This window comes from Mesocricetus auratus, unplaced genomic scaffold (assembly GCF_017639785.1).
Source record: "Mesocricetus auratus isolate SY011 unplaced genomic scaffold, BCM_Maur_2.0 Super-Scaffold_100008, whole genome shotgun sequence".
Classification (NCBI taxonomy): Eukaryota; Metazoa; Chordata; class Mammalia; order Rodentia; family Cricetidae; genus Mesocricetus; species Mesocricetus auratus.
In genome coordinates this window covers 5,050,696-5,073,647 of record NW_024429192.1, presented here as the reverse complement: position 1 = coordinate 5,073,647, position 22,952 = coordinate 5,050,696, and the positions used below count along the sequence as shown (strand labels likewise).

General features: G+C 50.5%; 1 protein-coding gene across 2 annotated transcripts in view; it reads right to left on the bottom strand.

Moving 5' to 3' along the window:
- Runx1 (RUNX family transcription factor 1) overlaps positions 1 to 22,952 on the bottom strand; it is a 229,290-nt gene that overhangs the window by 62,628 nt on the left and 143,710 nt on the right. For both annotated transcript variants that reach the window (XM_040750450.1, XM_040750452.1), the window contains exon 5: positions 3,205 to 3,309. In XM_040750450.1, the coding sequence (XP_040606384.1) occupies positions 3,205 to 3,309 (105 nt within the window). The remainder of the gene's footprint in view (positions 1 to 3,204; positions 3,310 to 22,952) is intronic.

The following is a 22,952-nucleotide window of genomic DNA, read 5'->3' as shown; positions in this document are numbered from 1 at the left end:
TTCTCTGCCGGGGACACATTCTACTACAGTTTCCGTCCTGACCCTGTCAGCACCGAGGCTACCGAGTGCTCTTGCTTTACAGCCTCCGAGCTGTGTCCCGTGTGAGAAATCATAAAAGCCAGCCCCCACGATTTCACGAGCAGGGTTCCAAAGCCAGGGGAGAGGGCTTGTAGGATGTGAAGAGCAGACAGACAGCATGGCATGGATAGGACTGACGGACAAATGGAAAGATGTGTGTGTGTGTGTGTGTGACAATCCAAGGTCTGGTGACACTGAGACGGACAAACGGACAGATGTGCATGTGGGTGACAATCCATGGTCTGGTGACACTGAGAAATCCTCCTTCTCCCTAGGGCGTTATCGCCCCATTTAAACCTGGACAGGTTGCTTTCTTTCCTTGGAAGGACAAGTAAGAGGTTCTTCCTCTCTGAGCCTTTGATTTCCCCAAGCGGGAGAACTCTGCAACAGTGCCCAGCTTGGCAAATGCCAGGGTTCTAGACTCATCCCGAGTTCAAGATCCATCGTGTAGGAGGGGTTGCACAGAGCTCCTTGACCTACAGGGCAGCTGCACCAGCTGGGCTACCCCCATGTGCACGCAGGGTCCTTTCGTCCCATGGTGTCAAAAAGTGATGGTGGGCAGAACGCCATCGGAAATTATGAAGACGCTAAGAAGACAGAGTAAGAGACGTGGTGGCACAAGCCTTTTAACCCCAGCACTCAAGGCGCAGAGGCAGAGGACAGTCAAGGGTTCAAAGTCAGCCTGGCTTACATAGCAAGTTCCAGGCCAAGCAGGACTACATAGCAAGAGCCTGACTCAACTCAAAAGACAAAATAGGTAGATAGATAGATAGATAGATAGATAGATAGATAGATAGATAGATAGATAGGAAGAGAACAGTAAAATTAGACACTAACGGCCCACCTTTGCTTTTGGAGTTGGCCTAAATTTGCATTTGGTTTTTCGTTCTAGAAGCTTCTTGTGAAATGGACGACTGTCCCCTTGGAGCTACAACGGCTCTTTATGACACAGCTAGTCTTACTCTTCCCCCCCCCTTCACTCTTCCCTTGACATCAGATTCCGTCTGAGAAGAAGGCTGGGTACAGAGGGGTTCTCTAGGTCCCTTCTTCCGGTGACTGTGCTCCTGAGTTATACAATGCTGGGGGTGGCAAACACTTTATCTGAACACTTGACCCTCGGGGCAGGCAGCTCTGCCAATATGGGGGCCATTTCTCTCCCAGAAAGAAAAATGTACGAGGTGAAAACCTGCCTTTCTTATGTGTGGAAGTAAGGGGCGTAGAGGCTCACCGTGGACCCCTATTTTAAGCTGTCTCCTCATGCAGGGCCACTGTCTGAACTGTCCTAGAGGCGGTGGCTGCTTTGGCTTTAATGTTAGAGTGCCAGAGACACCCAAAGGAGCCAACGCAGGACCTCGGTCACCCTCAGCTTCAGTCTTCTAAACCTTGCCCTCGTCCCTGGCCCCGCACCAAGCCATTCATCGCTCCCTCCGCTCTGAGCCACGGCCCTTGGGGTGCCTGCCATGCTTAGTGCAGGTCCTCCTCTTCAGCAGCCTTTCCTACCCTGGAGACCCTTAGGAGTGCTGTGGGGATCCCCGGGTGTGAGATGACAGTGTGTCACCCAGGTCTGTCTCCACGAGTAAAGAAAACATCAGGCTGTGATGTCGAGTCCCTGAATTCCCTGAGTCTGATCATGGCTGGAAACCTTGCAGGAGGTAAAATGGGAACAGGAAAGGCAGAGAGGAGGGAGTGACCCCAGACACAGTCAACAGAGGACAGGGCAGTCAGCATGGAAACCACGTCCTGCGGTACGCCTGGTTGAGTATGTGGATGGCCTCTGCGTGTTACCGCTTCAGGGAAACTGGAAACAGGCAGTCCAGACATGGGAAGTCATTTCCATGGCTGCAGCAAAGGACGCCATAGCTACAGTGACCAGTGGATAGTGACATAGAGTCACACGCTCAGGGGCTGCTACCTCAGAGCCCAGAGGAACGGCCATGTTAACAACGTTGCCTGTTGAGGGTTCACACCCCAGGAGCCTGCCTCAGAGGCTCAAGGGAACTACCATATTGAAAAGGTCGCCTGGAGGGTTAGAGGCAAGGAAGTACCGCTGGGGATCTCTAATATTTCCTAAGCTCACGCCCTGTACCGGGCACATGATGTCATCTAGTTAAGTCTTGGGAAGATGCCATCATTATTACATACATCTTGTAGAAGGTGAAACTGGGATTCTGGGGTTTTCTGGAACTTCCTGAAGGCTGAAGAATTCTACTCACTGTGTTCCAGGGACCATGTTCTTAATGGCCTCATTCTTAGCACCTAGCCTCTTTTACCATAGCTGCTGGGGACAGGGGGGACCCCACTTCCCAACATCCCGAACTCTGAGGGCATCATTTCCCAGGGACGCTTGGCACGGTTTGGAGGCAAGCCCGTGTCCATCCAGGACTCATCTGCCTACAGACTTGCATCTCCTCTAGTCCAGCCTCAGCTCCTGAGCCAGGGTGTGGTCCTGGAAGAGTGTCACTTCTGTGTTTACTCAAAGATAGTCATTAAGTCACCGTGAAGACATCTTTCCTTCAGACTAAACAACCCCACTCCCTTTTTAAACACTCTCCTCACAGAAGCTCTTTTTTGAGACCGTCTTTCTATATTTACTGGCTCCCCCAGCACTCTTCTCCTGGCCCTGTCTCTATTTTAAACAATTCTAGACTAGGATCTGCGCTAGGGAAGAAGAAAGGAAGGAATACTCTCACAGTTTTCATCTCCGGCCTTAACAAATTAACGCTAGATGGATGGTGAGTCGCCTTTTGGTCCATTCTGACCCTCTGGCCTCTCTTGTCGCATCCTGTACGTGACCAGTCTTCTCTTCACCGTTTGCTTCTGGTCACATGGAACTTCGCAGTATATCTGAGGGTCTATTCCTTGGCCTCAGAGAGCCCCAAACTGTTCTTAGTTCATTTGAATTGGTCTGATTTCCCTTTGATGTCCAAGACAAGGCTTTGAAAAAGCCCAGACACAGACACAACCTTTGAGAAGCAAGGGGGTTGACAAGGGAACTGCTCCTGTCTGCGGGGGTCTGACATCCCTTTGGGAGAGACACTGGAGCCGCAGACAGAAGATGTGTAAGACCCAGCTGGCCTTCGAGTACGCCAGCCCAGAGAGTTTCCAGCCCCGAGAGGGCCCACTTACTTCGGGGTTCTCGCGGTCCGTCCACTGTGATCTTGATGGCCCTGTGGTAGGTGGCCACTTGTGGGGGGTTGGTAAAGACGGTGATGGTCAGAGTGAAGCTCTTGCCTGTAGAGACACAAAACAGGACAGGACAGGTTGAGGGGTGCTCTGAGCATCTACCCCTTACGGTAATCTGGAGTATACACAGTGGGTTCGCTAGGTGTGACACATTGCCTAGTTATGCGGCTTTAATTCAATCATTAATTAACAACAGGATCAGGAGAGATCAGAGTTTACTCCCACGTTGGGATTTTGGGAATTGCCAGCAGGGATTCATAGCCATCCACTCCCACCATTTGTCCCCCCCCTCCACACTGGGATAGTTATAAAATCCAGGCCAAAGGAAGAAGAGAAAGAGGAGGAGGAGGAGGGGGAAGGAGGAGGGGGAGGAGCTGTAGGAGGAGCTAGCCCCCACATTTCCCTTTTAACTCTGTACTTTGGAGGATTAGAAAAGATTGAGTTTCTTTTTTCTTTTTTTTTTTTTTCTTTTGGTTTTACGAGACAGGGTTTCTCTGTATTGTTTCGGAGACTGTCGGTCCAGCCTGGCCTCGAACTCACAGAGATCTGCCTGCCTCTGCCTCCCGAGTGCTGGGATTAAAGGCGTGCGCCACCACCGCCTGGCTAAGACTGACTTTCTATAGCCGGTCTGAGGGTAGATCAGTGGGTAGAGCGGCTGTCCAGCAAGCATGAAGCCCTGGGTTCCATGCCAGCATCGCATACACCTGGGGCGATGCTCACACCTGTAATCCCAGCACTCAGGTAACGGAGGCAGGAGGATCACAAGTTCAAAGTCTTCCTCAGCTGTGCAGCGAGTTTGAAATGAGCCTGGGCTGCATGAAGCTCCGTCTCAAGACAGACAAACCAACTCAACAAAGACTGAAATTCTAAGCGTGAAAACTAGCTATATGAGAAATTATTCTCTGCAAATACTAGAAGTCGATGGCTGATGGTAACTGTTTATAGGACCAGATGGCTGACGAGATGCTACACAAGTATTACTGGGGTAGGGCAGAGCGAGGCTACGCAGCCAGCAGACTGGGATCCCAACGCGTTGCTGTTCATACGAAAGCGTGCCTGGCTCTCTCTGGAATATTTCACATGCCTTTATGAAAGGTCAGCTCAGAGTTAAATCAAATACATTACTTCTTGGCCTCACGGTTTCAGGAAGTAGATTCTGGTTTTGAATTCCCACCGTGTCACCATGACACATCACAAGATCTAGACCCTCTGTGGCTCAGTGTTCTTGCCTGAAAAATGGGTGCAGGTATTTTTTTTTTATAAATTTATGCCATTTTGGGCTGAGAGAAGAATAAGTGAGGGAAAGCATTATTACAACAGTGTCTGTCCTCAGTGTTCAAAGGCTGGAATGTTCCGTGCCCCCCCCCGCCATTTCTCAGAGCTCTGTATGGAATCCTAGTATTTAAGTGTGATAGGAAGTATTCTATCTACATATTAGTTCTTCAGTTAATACAATTTCTCCTCTTACTCACATAGTATGCAAAGAAATCCAAATAAAAGGAAGACAAACCATGCCCACAGGCTCCAAAAGGTATTGGGCATTTTAAAACTCAGCATACCTGTCCACGCACCTTAGAGGACACATATAGTTTCCAGTTGATATATATGTGTTTTGATAGGGGTGAAGACCACTCAAACACCCCCCCCCCCCCAAGAATACAACCTAAGGCCATTGAGAAATAAACGTTCCTAGGAATACAATCTATGACCACAGCAAGCTCACTCCCTCATCATAAAAATTGTTCCTAGATAATCCCGGCGTGTCTGTCTGTAATCTATCAGCTAACGCCTGTGACAAAAAGAACAGTGGCAGATAAGGCTGGTGATGCTGTCCCTTTTGCATCATGAGTGGCTCAAGGGGCCTGACAGGAGTGGTCTCTAGCAGTTGGGATTCTACGGCACACGAGGCTTTGCACCTAACTCCCCTACCTCCTCAGTCAGCCTCGTCTCCACAGGAAAGTGCTACCTGGCTCTAGGCTTTGCCATCATCAGATATCTGCAGGAATCATCATGGGACAGTCCAGGGTTTCCATCTAGCTGACTTGGAGGGGTGGCCAACAGAAGCCGAGAGTGGACATGCTGAGAATGGTCTCTGACTTGGAGGCCTGAGAGAGCCGCCCATCATTCCCTGTCAGAGTCAACTGTATAAACGGTCACATGGTCTGTCATAGTCAACTGGTCACATGGTCTGCTGCTTTCAGGCGGGTCTCCGGAAAAGCTCATGGGGTAGGGGGGGCATCCTTTCTCAGCAAGAACCCGCGATGGGCTACCCCTTGTATCATCAATGTGGACTCCTAGAGTCAGCTTCCAGAATCTTCTCTCTAGAATCTTTCCCTCCTGCATCCCGTGGGCTCAGCTCTCATGCTAGGGCCTTGGGATTCTGGCGTTTGTGTAGACACTGCTTCTTCTTCTTCTCCTTCTCCTTCTTCTTCTTCTTCTTCTTCTTCTTCTTCTTCTTCTTCTTCTTCTTCTTCTTCTTCTTCTTCTTCTTCTTCTTCTCCTTCTTCTTCTCCTCCTCCTCCTCCTCCTTCTCCTCCTCCTCCTCCTCCTCCTTCTTTTAATTTAGGTTAGAAACAATCTTGTTTCACCTGTCAATCCAGGCTCCCTCTCCCTCCCCCCTTCCCCTGCCCTCCCCACCAGGTCCCCCAGTCCCCTACTCAATCTCCACTCCAATCCCCAGGGAGGGTGAGGCCCTCCATGGTGGATCTCCAGTGACTGTCATTTCATCCAGGGCAGGGCCTCGGCCCTCCCCCCAAGAGTTTCGGCTGAGAGAGCCTCCCATATTGTGACATGGGCACTCAAAGTCTATTTGTATGCCAGGGATAAATACTACCCAAGGCCCCATAGATTACCTGGGCCTCCTCACTGACACCCACATTCAGGGGGTCTGGGTCAGTCCCATGCTTTCCACACAGCCATGAACAATTTTTCTGATTAGATATCACTTCCCAAAATTAAATCAAGGACACTGCCACTTCTACAGCTACCCAGATCCTCTCGCTTGGGTCTTCCCACCTTCAAATCCCAGCCGGTTGCTGCTGTCCTGCGTCTTAGGTGACCTTCCCTGGGGATGAGCTTGCTCGTGACTATTTCAGATAGGCCCCACAGATCGCTCTTCACCTTAATTAATCAAGACGTTTGCTTACTTTGGCAGCATCTGTGACTGTCTGAGCTTAACCTGCTTGCGGGCAGGGACCATGTTCTCCAGGGCCTAGCATCCTACAGAAGTGTGGAAGGAGGAGAACGGGCAGAGTCTTAGGGGTGGCAGAAGCCAGCGAAGTGAGAGGAGCCCAGGGAGAAGCACCTTGGAGACACCAGCGTGAGAGTGATGGCTTAGTTCTGAGCTGGCCTTGGGGGGGTGTGCTGCGGGAAGTGGGGGACAGTGAAATCCGGTGTCTCCGGCTGGAGAGTTACAATATCTGGACTCTTCCCTGTCTTTGCCTCCCCTGGTCCCAGTTCAAGGGATACTTGTGGTATGGCTCACAGCTCTTTGACACTGTCTTTTGAGCCTGAGGCAGAGGCAGTGGGATGCCTGCATTGGACATCTCCCTTCTCAACTCAAAGCTGTGGAAGGCCTGTAGCATCTGAAGTTCTCTGACAGTGTCTCCTGAGCCACAGGTTCAGCACTGTTGCCTGAAGTGCGTGTTATAGCGCCATGATGATATCATCTGAACCTGTGACTATCCAGCATGGTGTCACTATGAACAGACGCATGGTGGCCCATGCTCTCTGTTGCTTACAGCTTCAGAACTGCAAAGACCTCAAGGATCTTTGAGTTCAAGCAGTCTTGGGGCTGATGCAATACAGTATCAGGGCTTCATGCACTCAGATTCAGTCTCTCATTGCTCTGGAGCCGCAAGGCCACGACCAAGGTGCCTGTGGAACTGCTTCTTTAGGGGGCTCTGGAGGCAGCTGGCTCCTTCCTCCTTCTGACTTCAGTAGACTGTCAGCAGCATCAACCTTCTGTAGGAACTTGTGCTCTCAGTGCCCCAATCTGACTCCATCTCTGTGTGGTACCTTCCTGTAGCGTGACCCTTGAATCTCCCCATCCTCAGAAGGTCGTCATGTGTGGACTTGGCATAACGCATGGCCCTCACCTCACTGCGCCTGTGACTTTACTCTAAGTAAGAGCATATTCTGAGAGTCATGGTGCATGTTGACTTGCGGGTAAATTCTTCATCGCTGCGCAAACACAGAGCACCCCTGTCTTGTCCCTGCAAGGGTCTCTAAACTCCGAGACAGCCTCGCTCTCACCAACCCCCTTTCATCACTCCACCCAACGGTTTCCTAAATCGTTGCAACAAAGAAACGTGTGTTCAAAGTATGGACATCTTTAGGTGTCTGTAGAACTCACAATGTTCCCAACATATGCCCTATGTGATTTCATTTGGTTGTCACGACAGATTCATGAGCCGAGCACAATGGGTTTTGCACCCCTTAGCTGTGTGCAAAGCTTAGACTTTGAAAAGCGATGTTACCTTCCCAAAATCACTCAGTTTGGGCTGACAAGATGTCCCGGTGGGTGAAGGTATTTGCTGCCAAGCTGGACAACCCCAGTTTCATCCCTGGGATCCATATAATGGAAGGAGAGAGCTGACTCCCATAAGCTATCCTCTGGCCTCATAGTTATGCCACAACACCCACAGAGACAGACACACACACACACAGACACACATACACAACACACACACACAAATATAACAAAAAAATAATCACCTTAACTTAAACACAAAGAAAGGAATCATCAGTTTTACACTCACCACTCTCTGTGTTTCTGTCACTGGTGTCAAAAGTGCCCACCTGTGCCAAATCCAAACTCAGGAGCTCTTTTCCACCTCCCGCCACTGTCCCCTAAAGGGAAAATTGTCCCCATGACCCTAACATGCAAACTGTTCTAAGAAGCTGCCTACGAACCGGGGTCCTGGCTTGGTGGCAGTCTCCTGGAATGGACTGGGACTCTTGGAATGTGAAAGCTTGTGAGAAATCTCTGGTCAATCAGAGACTAGCTGACTTAGGCGAGGAATTCAGCTGCAGGGGAGGCTGGAGAGGACACTGTTGGCCACCATGGTTTTTATTACTTTATGCTCACCATGTTATGTCCAAACATGAGGAGTTTCCACTTAGTGAGGCTGCCAGGTAGGAAGGTGTCACATCGGTAATGGGATTCACCTGGGGGGAGATAAACTAGTGGCTGGCCTCACAATGGCTTCCTCAAGTACTGCCCATCTTGTTATTTAGACAGGATCTCTCGCCGGCCTGGAACCTGTGGATTCACCCAGGCTGGCTGACCAGTGAGCCCGAGAGCTGTGTCTATCTCCACACCCTTCTGGGAATGGGATGGGGATGGGACTCGGGTCCTCATGCTTGTGAAGCAGGGACTTTGCCAACTGAAGCATCCCTCCAGTCCTGGTGAGAGCTCTGAGTACCAGGCCATCATCTGCTTATTATCTACAGACTATGGTGCCTTTGTCTCACAGCCCCAAGTGTGACATCTTTCTCCTGGGTGAAAACCCAGCCTCCATCCCTCTGGGTTTTTCCAGCTGGGCTTGGCACTATCCTTGACAATGGCTTCCAGGTAGCCAGAGGCACATCTTAGGGAGCCCTGCTCTCCACCCACCCAGGCCCATGGCTGCTCAGACAAGGCCCTGCTTGGCCAGCACCTGCAGACGTGGGAGCCGCAGCCTCAAGCGCACAAGTGTTATTCGCCAAATTCCCTTATTAAAATGACCTATGGGCTTGGTATTTTAAGTGCGTGGGTGTGGAGAGCGAAAGACTTTCAAGTGTTTTTCTCAGCAAGCTGAAGCCAGAAGAGGAAGGGCTTACAGGGGACCAGAGGAGTGCCGGTCAGCAAAATAACACTAGCCTCCCTGGGCTCTTAGGACCTAAGGCTAGGGGGAGGGACTGGGCTGCCCAAGGAGACTTCATATTCCTGTCTGCTGCCTTCCCAGAAGCCCTCGCTGGCCAGGATGTTGATAACCTTGGGGCTGATCTTGGCTACTGCTTGCAGGCCGAGGCTTTTGGCATGGGATGGGCAAGCTCTAAGTCCCAGATGCCCCGAATGTGAGTCATCCAGCCAGTGGGAGGTGCTAGGGAGAGAGGGAAGCAGAGAAGTCTTCACTCTGCTCCTGGTCCTGGATGCAGCAGCAGCAGCAGCTCCAGGGGATGGCTGTGAACACGGAGGCCAGCCGTGTGATAAAGAGGGGAGCTTGAGGGCCGAGCAAGGAGAGGAGGGACAACAAGAAAAAAGGGCGGAGAGAAGAAGGGGGCTGTCGTCTGGACTCACCCTACCAGCAACAAGGGACAAGGCTTGCTCATAAGGCTCCAGGAAACCCACAGGCAGAGGGCCAAGTGTCAGCCATACCTGCGTTCAAACCACACTTGTTGCCTGTGCAATTGTGGGCGAGTTTCTTAATCTCTCAGGGCCCTAGTTTTCTCTCCTGCAAAACGGAAGGTAATTAACACCTTCCACCTCAGAGTCTTCTCATGTAGGCTAAAGGAAATAGGGAGCACGTGGGCTGGGCGCCCAGCAAAGTCTTGATAAAAAAAATGTCAAAGAAGTGACAACCTTTCCACAAAGATTTCGAAGCCCCAGAGGTCCTGTGAGGGAGGGGTTGGGACGAGGCAGCCATGGGCACCTGACCGTGGGTGGGACTTGTGGAAAAGGAGCCACGTCCAACAGGTGGTAGGGTTGCTGCTTGGACTGACTTCAGCTTGAACTTCAAGTTCACGGCCTTGTCACCAGCTGGCAACCTTCTGCAAGGCACAGCCCTGAGTGGCTGGTCTGCTATATAAACAAGCCAAGACAGCGACATGTGGCGTCTCCCGAGACGCCAGTCTGTCCATCCACAGGGCAGAACAAAATACGAACTGCTTTATTTAGTCGGAAAGAAGGTCACGGGGTGAACCTCCCCGGACACTCATAGCTGTGATGCGACTAGGTTTCCGAGGCCTGGAAGTTCCAGGGTCTCAGGGCAGGGCTCCGTGGTGAACTGCGACAGTTCTAAGGTCTAAGGGAGCCTTTGCTAGGCTCTGTCTCTCTGTCCAGCCTGAGACTCGCTGTGCTTCTCTCCACATCTAGCAAATGGCGAAGCCACAGGATCAAGATGCTATAACACACAGCCTTCCCCAGGAGGGCTGAGGCCAGGGAGTGAAGAGTGAGCAGGACTGACTATAGGTGGCTGGAAAGCACTTTCTGCCCAGGTTCTAAACGCTGTCACATTGCAGCCAGACCCTCTTCCCCCAGCCCCTGTCTCTTGCTGGGAGCACACTGCCCTTTCTTGGTCCGTGGGAGGACAGTTCTACTCCACTGTCCCTCGGTGGTTCTGTAACTCTCATTCTCCTTGGTGTAGGTTGGGACGCATGAGTCATCTTCTCCTTTTGGGGACTGCTTTCTGGGGATGTAAAACTCGCCCTTTGTCACGAAAAGGAAGATTACACATGCAAAGGCTCCTCTGCCTGGGGACGTGGCAGAAATACCTTACGCAGTACCACAACACCCCGGTCCACATGTGTCTCTCACCAGGGAGCTAGCCTCTCTACTGGAAACATGTTGCCTTTGAAACATCAAGGCCACCAGGGAGGCCTGCCCCTCACAAATTCAGGAAACCCCCCAAGATTCTCAAGGGCTGCAGGGAGAGTTCCCCTTGGACTGCGGATGATGCCAGGTCTAATTCTGGCCACAAATAACTGGGCATCACAATGGATTCACCCAAGCCAAGGAGACGGTTCAGTGAGTGTAGGCCTGCAGCCAAGGCCAGGCACCTGAGTTCAATCCCTGGAACCCACATGGGGAAAGGAGAGAGCTGAGTCCCTCAGGTTGTCCTGTAACCTGCACACATACGTACATGAACACACATGCCTGCACACACACACACACACACACATGTTGCACACATGCACTGGCACACCCACACACATGCACACTGCGCACACATACATGCACACGCACACACACGCACACACACGTGCACACACATATGCATATGCACACACACACACAGGTGGGGGATTTTTTAAGGAAATATGATTTCCACATTAGCAGTATCGTTCCCAGTGCTCTCTCATACCTCTGGCTTTCCCACCAGACCCTCCTGGCAGCCAACACTCATGCCTGCCTCCCTTCCTCTTTCTATTTCCACCGTGATCTGTTGTCAATGGAGCTGCATAATTAATTTATTTAGGGGTTTGTGAGCAGGGCACAGAGCTGTGTGGCTCGCATGGAGACTCCCGGCTCCTCTGAGCTGTACTGGAAGATGTCTGTGTGTGTGTCTTATCTTGTGCAAAGAGCCCCTGTGTCCAGCTGGCTGGGTTCAGCCCCATCTGTGTCCGCACAGGCTGAGTGCAGGCCAGAGCTCCCCACTCTTGGCACAAGTCCAAGCCTCCAGAGCCTAACTGAAAGCTTGCAATACAGAACTGGGTTTTCCTTAGAAATAACCTCTGCCTGGTTACACGGAATGACCAGATACTCGAGAAAGGGGCCATCTACTTGGAGAACGGGAACGCCGCATGTTCCATTACCCTGAAGTTCTCTGGAAGTGAGTCAGTAGAGTTCAGGCTCTGTGCTCGAATCATGTTTGTGTTTTCTGTTCCAATGTTCTAAGAAAAAATGGGCTTATGGGATGGGGATAGGGCTCGGAAGGTGAAATACTTGTTGCACCAGCATGAAGCCCTGAGTTCGAATCTGCTGCACTCAGAGAAAAAGCCAGTAGGCAGCAGACAGCTATAACTCTCTTCCTGGGGGTTGATTCAAGTGGATTTGGGGGGGAGGGGAAAGCTTGCCAGCTGAAACAATGCACTCTGGGTTCAGTGAGAGACCTTGGCTCCAAAACATACGTGGCAGAGAAATTCGGATACCACACACACCTGCACATACATGCACACACACACACACACACACACACACACACACACACTCGATAAAGTGGATCAATGAGCTCTGCTGACTTCCAGGGTGGCATCTGTCCCTGCTCGGAAACCATGGCCACGCTTTGGGTGCAGGGTGGAGTACGGCCACGGGACAGAAATGGAAGGACCAGGCTTTCCTGCGCTGTGAACGCTGTTGGTGCCGCCTCTGTGTCTCTGAGGGCCCAGCCTGCCACAGGGTAAGCACACAGGGCAGACAGTGCATCTGGTGTGGGGTAAGTACTGTGAGAGAAAGCAGGGTATGAGTGGTTATACACTAATGCTGGCTCCCTGCCGTCTTTAATAAGACATGGGGACGTCTACCGACTTTGCTATCTTACGGGAGGGGTTCGAAAATTGGATCTAATACCTTATGTCGCCTGACACCCCCACCCAACCTCAAAGCATCAAGACTGCCCCTTGGGACTCTGTTTTCTTTCCTCCGGTTGCATGTTTCCTTCTGTCTTATTCATTTGGGACCCGAGCCCCACATTATCTCAGATGACTAGCCTGTCTTTAGCCCAGACATGTACAAGATTCCCTTTAGGCTGAGGCCACAAGCCGTTCTGTCCTTGCATCCAGAGAGACATACTCAGATCCCCCAGGCTCTGCTGGCCTGTCTAGCTTGTGTCGTCCGGCCAGGGGCCACGCAGGGAAGAAGCCCAAAGTGGCTTCCCAAAGTGGCCTGACTCATCGCCCTGCACGCTTGTGTGGTCTAGAGCCTCACACACACAGCCCCGCACGGCATGTGGGAGCAGCAGGGAGGCTGGCGTCTTGGTGTGGACATTCAGAAGGGAAGGTGGCATCGGGTTTCCCAGTTCCTGCTCACCCGCTTCTTGAGCCTCGGCTGCAATGAAAGGAGCCAGGGGCGGGTGGGCTGGATGCTTGAGGCCAGCCTGAGGTGGGAGCTAAGGTCCCCCGGCAGTGGCACGTATTAAAGGGAGGTGTTTGCTGATTCTCCCCGCACAGACCCGAGGGGCCTGAGAGGAGAAATGCACCAGGTTGCTCTCTCAGCACTCCAGTGCCCTCCCAGTGCCTTCCCTCTTCACACTGCACCCCAAGCTTGTCTATCGTGCGTGTCTGGTGATGCCACTCTCTGCTATGAACCTGTTGGCAGTATGCCATGCCAGACTAGTGCCCAGGGTGGATGTCAAGGCCGTTACAGCATCCCCACCCTACTCTACCAGAGCAGGCCACCCTAGTATCTCTTAGTTCTTCAACAGGCAAGGTGCCCCTCCAACACACACACACACACACACACACACACACACACGTTTGCACATGTGCACACACATGCATATACACATGCATACACACACACGAGTGCACACACATGCAAACACGCATGCATATATGCTTACACATGTGCACACACACGTGTGTGCACATGCATACACACACGAGCTTGCACACACACACACACTCTGCTGCCTGCCACGGGTATCAGCAGACATGACAAGTTCCCCAGGGGGAAACCATCCACCCTTCACTAGGTTGCACACAACTTCTGTTTGCTCCTGTCATTTGTCACAGAGATGTCCACTCAGGACAGTGAGGGTTTGCTTCACCGTCACCCCTCACGAACGCTTGATGCTGATCGCTAACCGCTCTTCAGCTGACTCACGAACCATCGGTGCTAGCCTGGTGACTGACACGACACACAATGCATATGCAATGAATCGGTGAATACAGGCTGAGGCAGGAGGATGACTGTGGAGTCCTGACCTGGGCTAAACAGTGCTACCCTGTGCCAAAAAAAAAAAAACCAGAAAAAAGAAAGGAAGGAAGGAAGGAAGGAAGGAAGGAAGGAATAAATGCTCTCCTTAAATGACTACAGGGGACAAGGTAAGCAAACAGATGTAACAGAGAAATGGATAGGATTTGTCCAACACATAGTGTCCCCCAAAATGATTAGTTATTTTATTACTGTTATGCATGCATTTATTGGTGAGTATTTATGAAGATCTGTGTGTCCCAGACACCTTCATTTTACCAAGTCCTTAGCAGAACAAAGGGATAAAAGTTCCTTCCATGGAGGAGGGGGTGGTAAGAGAGGGTACACCATTCCTAACTTCCTGATGCAACAGGCTGCTCGTGTCACCTCCTCCTTCCTCTTCCCACAGACCCCACTCCAGGAGGAAGAGCCATCACTCGTTATCTTCTGAGTCTCGCAAGGGCAGCGTCTCACTGTTATCCTAACTCTGTGAGGCCCAGATGAAAGGCATTGCCATGCCTGCGCGGGAGGAAAGACCAAGGCCTGCATGTCTCAGGGAGTTCCTGGCCACTTCTCACACTCCCTCCTGCTGCCTTCCAAAGACCCAGAGACTCATTCTGAACTGACACGCTTTCTGTGGAAGTATGATGAATCAGAGGGACCGTAAGCCAGACTCAGTGAGTGGCTCTAGTGTAATCCAGAGCCCAGGAATTTGGCCAGAAGGCAAGACAATCGTGTAGCAAGAGGAGGCTATGAGCAGCAGATTAGATCAACTCTCTGGGTTCCCTGTAGTCTCGGGAGAAAACCCACGTGTGGCTATTATTCACTTGCAATTTATTAAAAAGACGAGGTAAGAATAGCTTCCGGGTAACAGCGGTGTGGCCTGGAGCAGCACGGGTCACACAGGCACAAACCCCCCTAAACCGGGGTGGAGACCGCAGTTACCACTCAGGGAGAATGAGATGCTGCTGGGTGCCAGCCTGCGCAGCTCAGCTATGGGACAAAAGGATTATTCTGCCTCGTTGTCAAAACGCAGTGTGTATTGTTGAAAGGCACTTGGGAGTTAAAAGGGGGCATGTATGAATCATAAATATTTGCATGCTATTAATGTTTCGACAAAAGAGTTGGACAGGCTAAGTTGGGAGAACTTCTTTTCCCATGAAAAACAGCGCTTCGAATTACAGTCCATATTTAATTTCATCTCTTCCATTGCTAATCTGAAATCTCAGTGCCTGCTGGGCATAACCCTTTCGGGCCCTCGGAGCTCCAGGAGGCTGGGGAGGAAGGGAAGGCCAGGAAGCTCCTGCTCCTCGGAAATCCACCAGGAGCAGCAGGAGACGGGCCTCTGGTTGGCCTTGCTGAGGCCGGCTGCTGAACTCTGCTTGCAACTACCACAGTCGCTTCCAGGGACGCTGTCCCTGAAGAGACCTGACCCAGGGTTGAGATCTTGCCCAGGTTTTTCTTAGGCAGGGAAAGCAAAACCTGCATTTTATCTCAGTGATCAGTCCTCACCGCGCCTCTGTGGACAAAAGGGGAATAGAGCTCAGACAGACACAGACCTCTAAGTGAGTTGTTTTCAACTTCCCCACCCTCAGGGGAGGTTTGACAATGTCTGCAGATATGTCAGACTGTCAGTACTAAGAAGGTGTGGGGGCCGGGGGGAGGAGGGTCCACTGGTATGCAGTTCAACGTTCAACAATGCATAGCCCAGCCACTCCCATACTTCCCCTGATGGCCCCCAAAACGGGATGGGTGGCTCTACGTGTCAAGGGGACAGACGATCTGATCTCAGTTAAGAAGCTGGTAAAATCCACTGAGTAGATTGAGAACAGCCCTGGAAGAGGCTTCCACTTGCAGGGATTTAAAGAGTGGGGGGCTACATGTGAGGCAGGGTTACCTCTGGGCAAAGCTTGAGTTTTGGTTTGGGGGGAAAATCAAAATCATGGAAGTTAACTCCTCAGAGCTTCTGGACACTTCCTCCCTTCCCTCCCTCCCTCCCTCCCTCCCTCCCTCCCTCCCTCCTTCCTTCCTTCCTTTCCTTCTTCCCCCATCCCCACCCCAAGGCATGGTCTCTTAATAGACCAGGCTGGTCTGGAACTCAATATATAACCAGAGATGGTCTTGAACCTCTGATCCTCCTGCCTCCACTTTTTTTTTTTATTCACTGTGAATATCATGAATTTAAAATTGCATACATTTTCAAGGAAGGTAAAGAGTTTGAGGGAGGAGGGGCAAGAGAGATACTTAACATCTTTTTGAGAGTGGTAAGCCAGGCCAGGGTTCCCCCAACCTTGGCACAATTTAAGTTTTAGAATTGGTCTTTGTTGGGGGGGTCGGCATTCTGCACATAGTAGGGTGTTTAGCAGATCTCTTGCCTCAACCTCTGGGTGCTATGGACTACTCTCCCAGCCCAGCATGTGACAATATCTGCAGACCTCATCAAATGTCCCCTAGGGGGTCACAACTCATCCCAGCTGTGAGCCACTAAGCAAGAGGTTCACCAAAATGAGTCACTTGCATAGGAAAGGGGCGAAGGGGACTTGCACCTAGGGTAGCAGTGCAAAGGCTAAAAGTGGGGACCTCTACTGTGGGTTCTGGAGATGTCACCTAAAAAAGACAAACAGCCTTATGAACGATCCTGGTTCAGATAACTCTCATTAATTAGAAGCAAGGGGACAGAAGAAGGAGAGCCGAACGAACACGGTCCATGCAATGGCAGACACGCTCCATACAATGCCAAACATGGCCCATGCAATGCCAAACATGGCCCATGCAATGCCAAACATGGCCCATGCAATGCCAAACACGCTCCACAAAATGCCGAACATGATCCACACAAGGCTGAACACACTCCATACAATGTTGAACACACTTCATACAATGCCGAACGCACACCATACAAAGATTTTAAATAGAAAGAAAGGAAAAGGTCTGTGAAGATCTGCCATCAATATTATGAGCAAATACTATGACCTCAGTACTGTGCACACGGTACTAAGCACCCAGTACTACATGCTCCACTATGAAGGGAGCCTTTTTACCTCCAGACGGCCCCTCCCCTCTTGCCTAGTCCCTGAGCATCTGATAAGGATGCAGATGAATGCTGTAGAGCTCCCTTCCTTTGCATAAGGTGACTTGATTAGAGACACACTTCCCTAGAGGACACTGGCCAGCCTCCCATTCACTGTCCTGGGCCTCCTGGGGTCAGGTGTTGAGGAAGTAGTGCAGTTAGGCCCACAAGGGCAGTCTCAAGTCTCTAAAAGTCGGGAAATCAGCTTCATGTTCACTTACATCGTCTCTGAGAAAAGCAGGGTTGAAGCGGCTTCTGATTGACTATTTCCTCCTTCTCTGATGAAGGCAAAGGAAACTCACTGGGACTCGGGGATTACAGGGTGAGCCTCCCACAGGAGGCTTCTGGGATTTCTTCACTTAGATGGACCCATGCAGCCTGGCAGCCTGGCAGCCTGGCTAGAGGAAGTTCAGGGATAGCAAACGGAGTTCCTAAATGGGATAGGCTGCCCAATATAGGCTAATAGAGGCTGGGCAGTGAGCTGGGATCCCAAAGCTGTGTACTGCAAACCTGACCATTAACTCCATTCTCCACACAGCCCCTGAATGTGAGATCCGCAGTAGAACCAGCCATGAAGGACAGGCATTGCCCGGAACTCACTAATGCTTGTTGATAAATGCAGGCAGAGTGTAAGCAGCTGGAGGGTCCCCACGCCCTGCCAGGCAGCTGGCACACTGGGACACTTTCACAGTCATCTGGCTCATTATTTCTTGTTAGTTGCTTGATTTGGGGCTTCATGTGAGAAAGTGTTAGCAGCATGGACTCAATCTTCAAGAGCATTTTGGTCCAAGAAGTCTCTCAACGGAAGTAGAGACACCTATGTACCCTGGGTAAGGACCCAACGGAGCCTGCTAACTGCACACTGCTCCACAGTTACAGTAGAGCAGGCCACACGGCCGTGGGTCCCCATTTGTGGATTCAAGCAATCGCAGAGGAAAAACACTTGGGGGGGGAACCCACGGAACATGTGGACTTTTGTTTTCATTATCATTCCCTCAGCAACAGCACAGCAACTGCTTATGTGCAAGGGACATTCTGTTAGCTACCGTAAGTAATCTAGGCACGATGAACATTGTGTTAGACGGTGTGCAGGCGTTATTTACAGCAGCTTCCTGTTCTGTATAAACGGCTTAAGCAACTGCAGATGTCTGAACTGAAGAGAGGGGGTTCTGGACCAACCTTCCACAGACACCAAAGGGTGACTACACACAGTCATTCTTAAACATCCCCTACTGTTCTCAACTTGTTTTTATAGTCACCAGCAGACGTTACACCATCTCTCTGTTTCAACAAGTAATTTTCCTTTAAAAAAAATCCTGAAAGACAAAATATATTCTCCCATAACTAGCCTCCTGCACCCTCCCTTGTACCTCACCAACCAGCACACACACACGCACACACTCACACACATATACACAACCACACACACTTACAGAAACATACACATTCACATACATATACACACTTACAGACACATACACACTCACATACACTCACACACATACACACATTCACACACACTTACAGAAACATACACATTCACACACTTACACATACTTACAGACACATACACACTCACACACATACACACACTTACAGACACATACACACTCACACACACACATACACTTACAGACACATACACACTCACACACACACATACACTCACACATACACACTCACATACATACACACATACATACATACATACTCAGTCTCTCTCTCTCTGTCTCTCACACACACACTCACACACACATGCATGCATGCGCACGCACACACACACTCACACACACACACACACACACACACACACACACACACACGAAGAAGGGAAGCTGATTTATCAGAAGCAGCCTCTCTGAGTGGCTAGCTGGATCACTGTTTATGTCTATGACAAGGTCCTAACAGGAAGCCCTAAAAGTCACTCAACCACTACTTCTCTCTGAGGCGCTTTCCGATTGACAGTCTTCAGTCCTGACCAAAAGGGGCTGGCTCACTAAGGTAAGCCCGGCTGCCCCAGGAAGGGCGCAGGGAGGGCGGTTCCACAGAAAGGCAGCTTCTGCCCCACAACCGAAAAATCCTATTCATGCAAAAACCTCAACCAAGAGAAGCCATGTGACGCCATCCCTGATGCCTGGTACTTCCAAACCCAGCAAGGGAAGTCTGATGGACTAGAGCAGGACAGCACTGCTCTCCAGCAGGGACAGTGTGTGTGCCCTGAGCGGCTCCTGGTCCTGGCTAAGGCTGTGGCCACCCCAGGCTTTAAGCCGACGGGGGAGGGGTGGCGAGTTTGCTTAAGGAAAGTGTCGCTAACTCTTTTATTGTCAAATATAAAAGAGTAGAGAAGCCTGGTCCTGGTCAGACCGGCAGGTTCTGCATCAGTTCCGGGGAAGCTTGTGATCTGCCTTGGAAAGGAAGCCTTTGCTGGGACTGGCTGAGGCTTGTTCCCTATGAGGCCTGGTTTTGTTGATTTCTTTTATTTTTGTTTTGTTCTGTTTTACTCTGTTTGTTCACAGCTAAATCTGAAGAAATCAGACCTTACTACATGCACTGTTACAAACTGTAGACGGAAAACCAGGAAGAATTTGGACGTTTGGTTTTTAACACAGCTCATATACTTTCCTTCTTACATACTCTCTCTAGGAGACCCAACTGCCAGAGTCTATCGCTTACCTAGAGAGTTCTCCACGAAACATCTCTGGGGCTGGCAGCTGGATTTTTCCTTCTTCTAGTGAATGAACTTGTGATCAAATAAAGAGTGGTGTGGACCCTGTGATAACATCGTGAGTCACTAAGACCAGCTCTCCTCCGGTAAGAGCCACCACATAAAGACGCCCCTCCCTGTTCGGAGTATGAGTACAGTTTATCCCTCCCCAAATGCGTCTCCACCACAGCCTTCCACTGAGCTGAGCGGCCACATCCCCACGCTGTCCCCCGAATCATGTGGAAAGGGAACGAGATTGCCTTAAGAAACCAGCATTACAGAAATATGAAAGAGCGCGGATTGTGACAGGATAAATATGTCTGGGAAGACGTCCGCAGCAAGGAATTTCACTTCAGAAAAGCTCTATTTTCAAAATGGGCAAGTTCTGAGCTTCCGGGAGGTCACGTAAACAGCAGATTCCACCAAGACTCGAAACCCTCTCCTGACAGACCACAGAACATCTGACTCTAGGGGTGTGAGTGTCACAGTAGCCAGGGCGATGGCCACTGGGGAAGACACCTTACCGTCAGTGACAGAATGGCCTCCAATCCCGCATAAGTGATTACATTCACTATGTACCTAGTGGCTCAACAAAGGCCGGGATTGGCCTTTTAAATTGATCTACTTTCCTAAGCCCTACCCCAGATCCTGAGTCTACGGATATTGCTGTTACCAAAACAGAGGGCCACAAGAAAATGCCAGCCCCGTGGTTTCCTTGTATATTTCCTGACTATCTGTGGAGCATAAAACTTGGTGCTAATCTGGCACTCCACAGTCAAAGCCACATTCCAAAGTTGCACATTTTGACACCCACACGTCCCAGAAGGTCTGCGAGCAAACTGGAAACATGATGCTGTACGCGGAAACCTGCTCACACGCGCGTCCTTTTCTGTTCTTGGGGAAAGTCTTTTAGAGGATTTCCAGAATTATCTACGACATCTCCCAAAAATGAAAAATCACATTCTCAGAACAGATGGAAATTGGCCATGGTTTCTCCTCCTTAGCACACAGTTATTGATACATTCGGTAGTTACGGGCCTCAGCTCTAGGTGAAATCACTGAAGCTATGTTCTCTGATGGATCAATTCCTGGGGGCAGCTAATAAAATACTCACTCTAGTGTGGAAGAGGTGTTTGTGAGCATCACTGCTAAAGTGGCTTAAATGCCTGTCACCTCACGCTGTAGGGAGCTCTCCTGTCATCAGAAGGTACCGGTTGCAGTTACAGAGAAAAACACTCGGCTAATTAACCTCATGAAAGGCCATTCTTGTTGACCCTGAACTTGGAGGTGACTGATAGTCTCAGGGATTAAAACAATTGTTCTGAGCAGCCACTTCCTAATCTCTTGACTTCAGTGGGTCTCCCAGGACTCCCTCTGCTCAACCCCACCCCACCCCCAACTGGGAGCAGCTCTCCCTTCTTCCTTTGTGAAGCCTCTGTCAACCAATTTGCAGACCAGGAATCAAAGGGAGAAACATTCCCTGGGTGAGATAGGGAAATGGCCTAAACTACTTGGAGAGCAGGGGGGAAGCCAGGGGCAGGGTTGAAGCCGGGCTGCCTAGGCCTTCACCACTGTTCACAGGGGCCAGCGGGCAGCCCGGCCAGACGGGCAGGTTCTCCCAGTTACCGGCTGAACCTGAGGTTAGGAGCTGTGCCTCTGGCCATCAGCCAGCACCAGACAGATCCATTTCTTGAAACAGAGAAAAATCCTTCCTTGGGTCTCTCTGGCAGTCTCTGTGGGGGTCACAACCCCCAGCATCTGGCATCCGGCAAAAGAAAGGGGGGCACCCCTTACATATCTTCTCTGTCTTTCTCTCCACAGAGCACCCAGGTCCCTTGGAGAATCCATCATTGACAGGATTCCAACCTGATCTTAAGACATGTGGATGAATGAGAAGCCAGAACCTTCTGGGTCAGTCTGAGAATGCCAAGGGCGTATTTTTAGGCACATTAAAAAAAAACACCCAGAAAATGAAGTAGCCGAGTCTTCAGATCACTTAATAAAACATAATGAAACTTTCAAAGGGTAAAGCTCAGACAGGGAGAGCAGGACTGACTGTTAGAGCTAGTGAGAGCATCTATTCACTTTCTAATGGAAAGCAGATTGCAAGAGAGAGAAGAGAGGGAGGGGGAGGGAGAGAGAGAGAGGGGGAGAGAGAGAGAGAGAGAGAGAGAGGGAGAGAGAGAGAGAGGGAGAGAGAGAGAGAGAGAGAGAGAGAGAGAGAGAGAGAGAGAGAGAGAGAGAGAGAGAGAGAGAGAGAGAAGAGAGGGAGGGGGAGGGAGGGAGAGAGAGAGAGGGAGAGAGAGAGAGAGAGAGAGAGAGAGAGAGAGAGAGAGAGAGAGAGAGAGAGAGAGAGAGAGAGAGAGAGAGAGAGAGAGAGAGAGAGAGAGAGAGAGAGAGAGAATATGCAAGAGAGGGGGGAATATCTAGCAGGTTTTGATGATGACACAAAAAAGCAAAATAAAGTTATATTTTGTGACTACAAAGCGGAATTACGAGACAAAAACCATGTTCATCTCACTTGTCTTTTATTATCGACTTAAAATTTTAAATCGTAAAAACTCAGGCTGGGTTCTGTACACTGTAACTGGGTCAAGTGGTTTTAACTACTTACTATCAGATGTGGAGAGGAGAGCCTGTTCAAACTAATTACAATCCCTATTCTTTGCCATCTGAATAATGTTTTCACTAGAGGGTATAAGAAGACAGCCTGGCCTTGGGTGTCGCTGTTTTCCTTCTGGGGGTTTATGCAAACCCAAGTACACACTGACACAAATCAGGTAGCAGAGTGCAAACAGTCCACACCTTGGGGAAACAACCTGCCGTTCCTCGGGTAAACACCAGCACCTATTAGTCACCCACTCAAAGCAGAAATGGCCAAAGAGGGACGGGGGACCAGCCCCCAGCACCACAAAAGCAAGCATAGCGCTTGCAAAAGCCCATTCTTCACCACCATCAACTCACTGGGACACGCCTGACTGTCAGAAAGCCACCACGCAACCCCTATGGGAAAATGCCACTGGAATGGGCCATTAAATAAATAGTCTTCAAAAACTCCCATAGCCAAACAGGACAAAAAGACCCACTTAGATGTCTATGAGTATGACCATGCTTTCTCTGGCAACCAAATGATGCCCAGCTAGCCATCCCTAAAAGTGGCAATTCCTAAGAAGCCATGACGCTTGCTGCCAGGCAAGGTGGGTGAGCCTGGTTGTGGGGGGGTCTGTATTTCTTCTTGGTTCCCCACCCACTCTGCCAGCAATTCATCTGAACCCTCCTCGATGTTTTCTAAACACAGGCCT